The 11,392-nt window shown below is 34.7% G+C and overlaps 2 protein-coding genes across 4 annotated transcripts; one reads left to right on the top strand and one right to left on the bottom strand.

The window, feature by feature from the left end:
• Positions 1 to 3,018: 3,018 nt before the first annotated feature.
• LOC110811017 (Pyridoxamine 5'-phosphate oxidase family protein) lies at positions 3,019 to 7,536 on the top strand. 3 transcript variants are annotated; one of them, XR_015819108.1, is made up of 9 exons: positions 3,019 to 3,174; positions 3,296 to 3,345; positions 3,436 to 3,493; positions 3,771 to 3,803; positions 3,959 to 4,054; positions 6,033 to 6,200; positions 6,321 to 6,459; positions 6,719 to 6,787; positions 6,868 to 7,536. XR_015819108.1 is itself a non-coding variant. In XM_088219933.1 (8 exons), the coding sequence occupies exons 1-7, from the start codon at positions 3,085 to 3,087 to the stop codon at positions 6,420 to 6,422; spliced, it is 597 nt and encodes a 198-aa protein (XP_088076059.1). In that variant the 5' UTR covers positions 3,019 to 3,084; the 3' UTR covers positions 6,423 to 6,459; positions 6,719 to 7,536. The 3 variants fall into 3 exon arrangements, 2 of the variants coding, with proteins under 2 accessions (XP_088076059.1, XP_088076058.1); XM_088219933.1 differs by having other exon boundaries at positions 6,719 to 7,536; XM_088219932.1 differs by lacking the exons at positions 6,719 to 6,787; positions 6,868 to 7,536 and having other exon boundaries at positions 6,321 to 6,542.
• Positions 7,537 to 8,308: 772 nt separating this feature from the next.
• Positions 8,309 to 10,967, bottom strand: LAC6 (laccase 6). Its single transcript, XM_022037384.2, has 6 exons — positions 10,692 to 10,967; positions 10,425 to 10,576; positions 10,091 to 10,335; positions 9,867 to 9,995; positions 8,855 to 9,784; positions 8,309 to 8,749 (listed from the first exon to the last, which is right to left on the bottom strand). The coding sequence occupies exons 1-6, from the start codon at positions 10,806 to 10,808 to the stop codon at positions 8,619 to 8,621; spliced, it is 1,704 nt and encodes a 567-aa protein (XP_021893076.1). The 5' UTR covers positions 10,809 to 10,967; the 3' UTR covers positions 8,309 to 8,618.
• Positions 10,968 to 11,392: the final 425 nt, after the last annotated feature.

The raw sequence follows: 11,392 nt of genomic DNA, 5'->3' as shown, positions 1-11,392 counted from the left end.
AGAAAACACAACTAAATCATTTAACTATTTCAATATATTATCATGTATTTGAGACTGTACAAGTAAATAATCAGTTAAATAGAATAAATAAGTGACTAACCAATTCTGACTCCATTAGTGTCCTGTAATTATTCCTAAAATTTTTTAAATTTAATAAAATACCATATTATTGATTATTAAGCTTCAATTCCACAACAAAGAATAGGGTGAGGGATTCTTATTTGAATTAGTGTCTGAAACATCGTACTTTCTACTGCGCTTCCTAGTAGTCCCTGAATTTTCTGAATTTTTATGTGGAGATTAAACATATTTCACGTACCTAAAAAATAACCCAAAAATCCAAAATTGGTATTAAAAATCCCTTCCGGCCAATTTTGAGATTCCGGCACCGCTGCCGCCGTGCTTCGACAACGGCCCGCCACCCACGGTAGCTGTTTGCCTCGGTCTGGTCGTTTTCTGTCGGTTTAGGCTAATTTTTGCCGATTTTACATGTATCCCTGTAAAAAAATACGTTAGAGAGTCTCGGTTAGCTGAAAAAAATTAGAAAATTGAAACCTACCGGTGGTGGGCTTTCCGGGTGTGGTGGCTCCGCCGGCTCTCTTTTGCGACTACGATTCCTCCTTCGGTCAACCTACAGAAAACAGAACGGTGAATACAACAGTAGCAAAATCACATGAAATGAGAATTGGGAAGGGGCTCATCAGAGGAGGTTGCAGGTTTTGGGCCACGGTGCCTTGCCGTGCTTTGCCTGCAGTTTTCGGCTCACCTACTATTCGTTTTGTTCCAATATAGCCACAGGGGTGCTTGGAACTGAATTCCAAGTGAATAGGAGAACTTTTACCTTTTTCAGCAGTCGGAGGTGGCTCCGGTGTGGCGGCGGTTGATGGTCAGCTTCATTCTCTAGCGTTTGGTCCTTCTTCTCCGGCCGAGGAGGGGGGGGGGGGGGGGGGCTAGCGGTCAACGTTTGGGTTTCGTGTGATGCGAAATATTTATACCCATCCCGCATTAATCTAGATCGTCCATCGCGATCGATCTCGTCCGTTCGATCACATTTAAGGAAGAAATAAATTTGGACCGTTTATCGCGTTTGATATCGTTCGTTTGATTAAACCTAAGGGGAAAATGGATCCGAACTGTCTACGTGCATGGGATCAATCATGGGCCGTCCGATCGCAGGGCATGCAGATCGCCAGCATGGCCTCCCGCATGGCACCGACGTCAGCGTGCTTTACCACGTGACACGCTCTAGTTCGTCGAGGTTGCTGACTGGACAGTCCTATGTGACTAAACTTTTTTCATTTATACTTACACCCCCTTGTTTCTATTTTTTTTTTCAAAAACACTTACAGAACCTAAATTTTCACCAATATTTTTTCAAAATTATTTACAGTCTCGTTCCTAATTTATTTATTTTTTAAATATAACAAAAATTAAATTAAATTAATTTATAAAATATTTTTTATACATTTTAAAATTGTTAAAATTTATCTCGGGCCAATTTTCGAGCTCGGGTACTACATACTAGAAGAGTTGGGAGATATGGTTCACTCTTATACCAGATAAGGTATTGAGGCAATGGTGTGTTTGGTGCCCATTACCAGACAGAGTATGAGGACGATTGGGTAAATTGATAAATTTAAATATTGGATTTACGAGTAGAGGGATATCCCTATGGACCCTAGGAGTCCTAATAAGTAGGTAAAAAGGGAGAATGACCGACTTTACTCACTTGTAAATAAAATTATAAATCTTATATAGGTGTTTTTCTTATAGGTTGATTTTGGAAAACTTATAACAGTAAGTATGGAATTAACATTTTGGTATTAAATGAATTTACTTAAATTAAGGACTCCATTAGTTGTTTGGTGATTTTTACCAATATTTATTTTTTGTATCAGTGATTAGTGTGATATTCTTATTAAGATAGTGCAACTCACTCTTCTATTAACTATTTCAGATTAAAATGACCAAAATTCAGATCCCAATCAATAAGAAGGTTGTAAGTAGATTACCTCCCAGACCCCCATCAAATGCTAGTAGAGCTTAACCACTAGAATATTTATCTATTTGTTTTAAATTATTTATTTGCTTCTTTTTATGAACCGTTATAGAAAGGACATTCTCGTATCTTTATTGCATATTCTAATTCATTGTGTAAGAAATATAAACTCTAATTATTATTTGTTTATGCTATTTTAATATATATTCATTTATCTTAAGGTTTTAGGTATTTTACATTTAGACATTATTGTTGATATGAATTTTGAAATTCATGTGCAAAAAATTGAAAGATAAAACAATAAAAATACAATTATTATTAAGAATATAAATATCTATATATATTAATTATGTATATATTTTTTTATGGAAGCATGCAAGAATCAAATCTTTTTTACTTTAAAGTTATATATCTTTTGACTTTTGACTAATCTTAAGTTAATAATATTTTGAATTCTAAAAATGTGTGAAATATCTCACTTAATTTTTCATAGGTAAAAACTTTTTTTAAAAAATTAATAGAACTTATTTTCTAAAACTAAAAATTCTTAAATTTTTACTACTTTTTGCATAATGATAAATATTTTATAATTTTATAATTAAAATATACTTTTAAGTATTTGGTGATTACCATTAAAGAAAATCAAATTAAACATTTCCAATATACCATTAAATATGCTTTAACATAAAAGGTCTTGAATTTTAGTACCATTTCAATATTAAATAAAAATTTTATAATTTTTTAAAACCAAAATGTACTTTTACTATATTTTACTTTGAAATTCTTTTTTCTTTTTTTATTTTATTTTATTTGAAGAAGTACTTTACCATAACTAAACATCCATATGACTTTTGTTTATCTTTATTTATATTTTTATTTCTAACTATTTTAATATTTTACTTGTGCTAAAAATATATTCATATTCTAAAAATTAAACACTATATTTGTGTCTTTTTTTATTTTTTTATTTAAAAAAAAGCTATATCCGTACTTCTTTAAATTAGAATATTTATATTTATTTAACTTTTTTATTAGAACAAAATAACTCGCAGCTTTCGCCAATATCGAAGCAAGAAACAAATTCGATGGCCACAGCGAAGGCACCATGGAAGCAGCTTCTTCTCGACGCAATAGAGTCCAATTCCAGCTTCAAGCACTCTTCATACTTCCAGCTTGTACGCTTCTTATTTATGACATCTATACGTGTGTGCACGCGTTTATCCTACATGAATATCTATGGGCTTTTCTTTTTTGAATTTTAGTCTTTCTTTAATTTTATTATTGTTGGCTTTTCAGGCAACAATTGGTTCGAATGGAAGACCTTCGAATCGCACTGTTGTTTTCAGGCATTACTCTCTGATTTGTGGTTCCTCTTCGGGTGTAATGGTTACGGGAAAATTGTGAATTTTGTTGTTGATAATGCGTGTGTTTTTTAGGGGATTTGAGGAGAGCAGTGAGAAGATCAAAATCAACACCGATGCTCGCACTCGCAAGGTTATTCCTTCTCTTCTATCTTTTTGAAAGATAGTTTCCAATATACAATGGAAGGTTTCCATTCTTAGATTAATATTCTTTTTTCCTTTCTACTTTGGCATTTGATAAGACTTAAGTATGAGATTATAACTTTACTATCTTTTTTCCTTGGGTGCATCAATGAACTTTTTGACATTTGACTGTTTTTGTGTGTGTGGAGTTAACTCTTTGCCATCCGAGCTTTTCCTTTCATTGGTGCCTTAGCTGTTGAACTTTGATCTTTACCACAAAAGTGCAGATTGAAGAGCTTAAAAAGTGCCCATTTGCTGAGGTAATGTATATCTGAGGTTTACACGCATATATATTTTATAACACATAATTTGTTTTACAACTTGTAACTTTCACTGAATTTGATTGCTAAAACATTTTCCAGAGTTGGGTTACTTTGTTCCCTTGGGCTTATTTAAGAAAAATATCTTTATCTAGATATGTTGGTATTTTACGGATTCTTGGGAACAATTCCGGATCAGTGGAAGAATAGATGTTATTGATGGGTCAAATCCTGATTCCATGAAACTTCAGGTTAGAACGGACAATATTTGACTTTAACTTGGTTTACACAAACATGCGCTGGGTTTTATTATTTATTAATAGCATATAGGTTTTGGAATTTTTTTTGCACCATTGATGATCCTGAGAAGCTCTATCGATTCTTCAGTTTTAATATATGCTTCTGTTCATTTAATGTTTAGAAACAATTGCTACTGGATCTGTTTCTTGCACGAGATATGATCTGTGAGCCATCATAGAAACGAGGTTGCAACAAATGACAAAACCTTTCAACATGTAATCATATTGCTATATGATGAACATGGAAAAATGAACAATAATGCAGGAGACTATTTTAGATGTTTTCTTACTCATGAGATAATTTGTAGATGCTATTCTCGTATTTCCATTACATATATGTCTATAAGCATTTACGTAAAGTAGTTAGAACTCTACTGTTTGGTGAATACCCAGGTCTTCAAGATTAGCCTGACAATAGTTATAATTTTAAATGGTTCATAAAGACAATATGATTGTTTTCTTTTTGTTCGCACTTCTGGAGATAGCAAGTTTTTCTCCTTCTTAGTCAGTGAAAGAAATGGAGGGGCTTGTGCAAGTAGGATATCTTTGATAGAAGAAGAAAGTGTGCATAAAGGGGACTGCCACCCATACACAGACTATATAGTATGCAATTTAAAAGTCCTATGAGGTCTGCCTGCTCTTCCTCATTGTAACGAGCGTGGATAGTTAACAAAAAAATGTTAAGAAATTAATCTACTCATCTCTAATGCTATGAAATGGGATGAGTGGAAGTAGCAGATTTATGGAAGGCATCCCTCAAGTCTAAGTTTGTGCGTACGTAAAGCTTTTTATCATAGAGAAAAAGCATAGTTCAAAAACATGATTTAGGAAAGATTCCATATTATTGGTGCAGATACTCGGCGTGTGAACTCACTAAAAGTGTATGTCCTAGCAAAAAAAATGCTATTCAAGCAGGACAGATTATCTAACTGAGTGTCCCTTTCAAAGTATGAGGGAAGACTTCTTGAAAGTGGAAGAAAGTATTAATTAAGACACGCCTTGTTTAGTCAGAACAGTCTTTCACCTTTGTCCTGAAATCTTGAAATCTTGGTCGATTTCATGATGTTATCATAGCTTAAATTTCTAAAATTACCTATCATACGAGGGTCGGACCAAATTGAAGAAGTTACAACTTGATTGCAAGGAGAAAGTTACTTTCGCATAGTTTCTTTATTAATTTCCTTGTCAATAATGATTAATGCCAATTAAATGGACTAGTTGTGCTTCAAAATAAGATCAGAAATCTCAGAAGCAAGTACTGTACTGTAGATTTCTCAGAGCTGTGGTATCAAGTGAGCTATAATACATATGAAACCAATTAGAAAAATTGTTTCCTATATATTGTCTGTTTCAATGCCTTAAAATACACACCTTGACCAAGCACAACTTATGACAAACTGGCACATTGTTATATATACAGAGTGTTATGTTTTTGGTGATCTGGGATTCTCTGGACAAATTTTTTTCTTGGCGCCTTGTCGCCATGGAGCTCGTTTCTTTTTGTTGAGATGATAATTTATACATGTAAAAAGTACTTTCTGATTGTGCTCGCATGGGTGTATGTCCTTTTTTTTGTTTTAATAATTGTGAGATGTGACAATCAATTGCCCCAGAAGCTGTTAACATGGTGACCAATATCGGAAACCTACAATCTTTGTCTTGGATGGAAATTCATAGCGATGATACTTTTTGAATATTGCCATTTAGGTGTAACCAGTTCAAGTTATGGATGCTTTGCATGCTAGAATTGTAGGCCAGACCAGTTATTGCTGTTGATCCTTAACATCTCCCATCTGTATTTCCATTTAACCTTAGTAATGGAAATTTTCTGTAAAATATAAAAATGGAAGGTAGAGAAGGCTTTCACTTGCATGATGCATGAAAGAGAGATTATTTATCATTTCCTGATTTACTTAAATCTGAGATGCAGCAAAGAGAGAAATCTTGGTTTGCTAGTTCTATGAAATCAAGACTGCAGTACTTGGGTGCTAGCCCAGGTCTTCCCAATATAAGTGAGCAACAGACCCAAGAACTCTTCCTAGATCCTTCTACAGGTCCGGTCGCTTCATTTTGTCTTCTGGTTCTAGATCCAGATCAGGTTCTGTTACTTCTCTACCGCTTTCTTTCCTTTTTGCAGAAAAATTTGCTCTACATTTTTATCAACTCCCTGCAGATGACTCTTGTCTTTCTTTTTCTTGGGTTTTTATTTAATTTCTAGGTTGATTACTTGAATCTAAAGAGTGAGCAGAGACTAGCATTTACGTCAACATTGAATGTCAGCGGAGAGAAGTTCTGGACTTCAGAGAAGATCAACTTGTAAAATATCTGTTATTCTTAATTTGATGACACGGTTATGAGTGAGTACTTGGGCTTGAACCTATATTTTATCTTTATTTCTAAAACTTATGTTTTCATCTCAAAATCCTGTTAGTATTCTTCATGATTGGCCTAGAGAAGTAGCTTTCAGTTATTTTATTGGTTTTTTTAATCAACAATTATAGAATTGGAGGGAATATGCTATATGTATGACAGCCATTTTAACTTTTAATCAAGAAAGAAATAGATCAGTTGGTAAAATTTCATCAGTATTCTAATGTCACACTAAGCATTCTTAAGAGGTTTGCATGCTCTTCTGAGAGGAACCCCTTCAGCGTCAACCTTGGGATGGATGTAAAAACCTTTGAGGTGAGATCATGCTCTAAATGAAAATTGTTCAACATGTAACTTGTGCTACAAAACATTGAGACCTTTGCATACCTTTTCAGCGTCAAGCCTGTAAATCCATGTTGTAGCGTTGCAGATTCAAGGAGCCCTTCCGTATAAAGCATCCTGCCCAAATGAGTATCCATTCCAATGTTTGAAGGATGCCAGCATGATGAAGGGAATCTTGTTGGGGAATATGATACAGAAAACTTCCTTCTTTCATAAGTACGATTGTGGAATACTCATTTGAGCAAGAGGCTTTTCTATGGAAGGTAAAGAAGGATATTCCCTGTTCCTTAGCAAAGAAAAGGACGAGCCTTGTATATATAATCTCTGTATTTCATCTACCAGAGCTTTGTTGTTCTCAGAAGGTGGTTGCACCAGCCTTCTTATGGAAGCGGGTGGTTGAATTACATTCTTTTATAAGATATATTAGATATTGGACTGTTAGTTGGACTTTTTGTGACTTTTTTATTCTAAAAACAATATTTCAACAGCTGTCTGCATTTTGACCTCTTGAAGTTACAAAAACTTAAGCTTCCATTTTGGAACAGGGTTTTTCAGCTGTCACTGCTGTTGACTGTTGAAATCATTCTTTTGACTGCATGCAAAATGCTATTCCCAATTGCTTCATGTGCGGTGGAGCGTATATAAAAATGTAATAGAATTTATTAGGAAACCTTGTAATCTTCATATTGTTTGAAGTAATGTTGAGTTCTACTTGAGTTTTAGTTTCATCCTTGAATGAAGTACGAAAGCTGTACAAGTTTTAAATAAAGTTTATAAAAATAATTCATATATGTAATCAATATGATCCCAGGTTTCTTGTTTAAAGAAACGTAACGTCATTTGACTGGTTCAGCGGGGTGGGACGTGTCAAATATGACCCGTAAGGTTTTTACCTCATCTGAGTTGAATTTCTCCATGTCATTGTCATTCAGGTATGTACTCCCAGTTGTACGCATTTGCACCTCTGTTTGGGAAGCGAGAAAAGACTTGCATCTGATTACCACGCGAGCAGGAAGCAGTGGCAGGTGGTGTTGTCTATCTACCTTTCAAAGGGTTATGATTTTTAAATATCTTTATTTAATTATAAAGAGGGTGGGTGAATGTTTTTAGATAAAAGAATAAATTTTTTACGTACAACTTTATATTATAAAAATTTAATTACTAATAATGATTATAAAAATTTAAAAAAAAATAATAATAATTTTATAAAAATATTATATTTCCTTTAACTCAAAAAAGTAAAGTTTCTATCCTAATTTATTCTTCGTTAGGGGATTATTACAATGTAAAATTTATTAATAAATCAATCTAAAATCAAATCGTGGTAGAATTTTATTAAATTATATGTAAAAGCTTGTTGTTTATAGTATGCAATTTGAAAGATAATTTAAACAACTTTAAACTCATGAGATGAAAAACAATCATGAGAAGAAAGCTTTAAAAAAACAGTCCACCGTTTTTTAATTGATAAGGGAGACAAAAAAAATTCTGCTCTTGTACAAATAAGTTATATTCAAATAGAAATTACTTTGTATGTTGTTGTATACATATGTTGATGCATTATCCCTTTTTATTACTATTTACAAACTCTTAAATTATATTTTCCCAAATAATAATAAAAAGGGATATCACACTGCCGTATACTTTATAAACAAATTAATTTCTCATCACTTTACACCCAATAAAATTAAATAAATTAGTCCACACCATATTGAAAACCTGTGTGTCAAAAGAAATCCTTTAGAATATCGGCAACGTCACAGCCGTCCATCCTTGTGAATTCTACTTGAATCCAACGGCTCTCCTAGCATCTGGGCATATTTGCAGGAGGCCGCTGTAACCTCTCCCTCTTCCCCTTCCCATTCTTCACTATCAACACCGTTCCTAATCCCCATGACTGGTGTATGTCAAAATGGCAATGTATAAACCAAACCCCTACAATTCAAATCACCCAAAATATAAAAAACCAATTTCTTATTCATTGGAACAAGAAGAATCAGTGATCAAACAAAAAGAATGATCATATATAGCATAGTTTACCTGGATTATCAGCGACGAATCTAACTGCAGCCCATCCCCCCACTGGAACCCCAATTGTATTCATATAAGGTGGATCTACCAAGTTGAATTTAGCTGTTTGTGGATTGTAATTACCGGTCCCATATCCAACGACATAGAAGCTGTAGCCGTGGAGATGAATTGGATGGTTTTCAGTGGTGACAGTCCCCGTATCCTGCAATATAAGTTGCACCCTTGAACCATATTTAAGGACCTTCGCCCTTGTCCCATTCATGGCCTGTGTGTCATTAGGGATGTTATTGGGTGCTCCATTGACAAAGTCGTAGAATTTAAGGGGTGCCCCAGGAAAGTCCTCTGTAAAATACCCATCAATTTTGTGGTAGTAAGCTTCTAAAAGTGACAGACTAGGGTTGACGAAACTAATGTTGTTCATGGAAGCTGCCATTGTTCCATTTTTAAGCCCTGTGCAGTTGTTCGACGCACACTTGTTAACGTTAACCCCAATAGTGACAAAAAGATTAACGTCCATCGTTTTTGGAACTTTGACGGGATTCAAACTTCTAAGTCCATCCATGACTGTCATCACTGCCAGATTGTCGTTGAAACTCGGCAATTTAGCCGGTAATGTTTCGGTATGAGGAACAGCGCCGAGGTATTGAAAGTAAGCAATTGCTGAGATGTTCTGGAAACGAACGTGCTTGGCAGACATGTAAGGTCCCATAGCCATGGAGTATCTTCCTATGGGCTGATCTGCTGTGACGAGAACGTTCATGGTCTGTCCAGGTCCTAGCATTACACGCTCTGTGACGAATGGCTTGGTGTATTCACCATCTGTTTCGACGATAGTTAGCTTGTGATTTGCTATGGCGAAGAAATTCTCCATGTTTAAAGCTGCATTTATTAGCCTCAGCAGGTACGTCTTCGTGGGTACCACTTGAATCTCAAATACATCTGAAATATAACTTATGTTATACATGATCCTTATTTATTTAAAAGAAAACGTTTAATTCAGTGAAAAAAATATATGGATTACCATTGGCGGAGCAATTGTAGTTGGGACCTGGGTGGCCATTGATGGTAAAAGCATCTGCTGGAGGAGGAATGCCTCCACTTTCCATTACTTCTCTCTCAAGCTGCACAATGTCCTTAAGCCAATACTCCCCTAATGCATTTACAGTAATAGAAAATGGGATCCTAATTAAAAAGTTATTGGAAAAAAATGGAAGAAAGTGATATTGTATAATTATAAATATGTACCTAAAATTATGATATGTTCTTCATCAGGGCGCTTAAAAGGGTAAGGGACTCCAGTTTTGGGATAGACAACAATGGCGCCATAAACAGTGGCTCTAAGCCAAGAAACGTGGGCATGCCAGAAAAGGGTACCCTTCTGCTTCGCCAAAGTGAATTCGTATCTGAAAGTCTGTCCACTTTGAATGGGACACTGGGTTATGTAAGCCGGCCCGTCGAACCAGCAGGACCGCCTCTGCCGGACTCCGTGCCTAAAAATGATAAAGGGTTCAATAAGTAAAAGAACAAAAGTAATGAATTTTCCATATATATATATATATATGCATGAAACTATAATTACCAGTGTATTGTGGCATTATAAGGTGTCTCATTCGTGAGATTGACGATAATTCTGTCGCCTTCTTGAGCGTAGATGACTGGCCCAGGGAACCTTTTGTTGATAGTCACAATCTCCTTTGTGTTGCACAATTTGGTGACTCTTAAGGTTTGGACCTTTTATGTTAGTACCAATCAAATAAGGTTAAATAAATAAATTTCTAATTCTATTTGTATAAAAAAGGTAATTAAGAATATTACCGACTGATACAGAGAGAAATTAAGAAGAAACCTTAAAATCAAAGAATCTGGTGGATCCATTTCCAGCCCGGCCAGCGCCCATGACATGCAAAGCACAGCACAAGAAGCTAATTAACCATGTCAACAACCAAATGCCTGAGTTGGCCATTAGAGAATGAAGAAAAAGATAGAGAGTGCTGAAATGGCAACAGGGGCAGAGAATGTTTTAATACAATGTGTGTGTGTGTGTATATATATATATATATATATATATATATACAGTTTGAGAGTGAAAGCACAAGTATTTTCTCTTCATATTTGGTTATCTAATGTGTGTATATATATATATATGCAGAATTAGTTATAGATAGATAAAGAAGAAAAATATTATGTTTGTCAGCTTTCATGATTTGTGAACATGGTTTGGTGATAATAATGTGTTGGGAATGTGATTATTGTATGTGACCCCAATGGCTTAACACAGAAATTACAACAAAAGCTATATATATATATATATATATATGTATTGTGATTCATAACACCATCCCTGCCTCTGGTGAAATCATGTCATTTGACGCATGACTAAGGAAACCATTCTACAAAACCCCACCATACCAGCTAGCTAACCTTTTTTTTTCTCTCTCTCTCTCTCTCTATTTCCTCTTCTGAATAATAATATAGTTCTAACTTTTCCTATGATTCTGTCCAATATATATTTATATATCTATACGTGCGTGTTAAATTTTCTGCCCA

Source organism: Carica papaya, chromosome 5 (genome assembly GCF_054855325.1).
Source record: "Carica papaya isolate Zhongbai chromosome 5, ASM5485532v1, whole genome shotgun sequence".
NCBI lineage: Eukaryota > Viridiplantae > Streptophyta > Magnoliopsida > Brassicales > Caricaceae > Carica > Carica papaya.
The sequence above is the reverse complement of the archived record's forward strand: the minus strand, read 5'-3'. Positions and strand labels throughout refer to the sequence as shown.

Excerpts from the sequence above, each read along its gene's own strand:
- LAC6 (XM_022037384.2), bottom strand. The coding sequence starts at position 10,808 with ATGGCCAACTCAGGCATTTGGTTGTTGACATGGTTAATTAGCTTCTTG. Across the intron at positions 9,785-9,866 it reads CTACAATTGCTCCGCCAATG|ATGTATTTGAGATTCAAGTG; the intron begins GTAATCCATATA and ends GTTATATTTCAG. Across the intron at positions 8,750-8,854 it reads ATTCGTCGCTGATAATCCAG|GGGTTTGGTTTATACATTGC; the intron begins GTAAACTATGCT and ends TTTGAATTGTAG.
- LOC110811017 (XM_088219933.1), top strand. The coding sequence starts at position 3,085 with ATGGCCACAGCGAAGGCACCATGGAAGCAGCTTCTTCTCGACGCAATA. Across the intron at positions 3,494-3,770 it reads CCGATGCTCGCACTCGCAAG|ATTGAAGAGCTTAAAAAGTG; the intron begins GTTATTCCTTCT and ends ACAAAAGTGCAG. Across the intron at positions 3,804-3,958 it reads AAAAGTGCCCATTTGCTGAG|ATATGTTGGTATTTTACGGA; the intron begins GTAATGTATATC and ends ATCTTTATCTAG.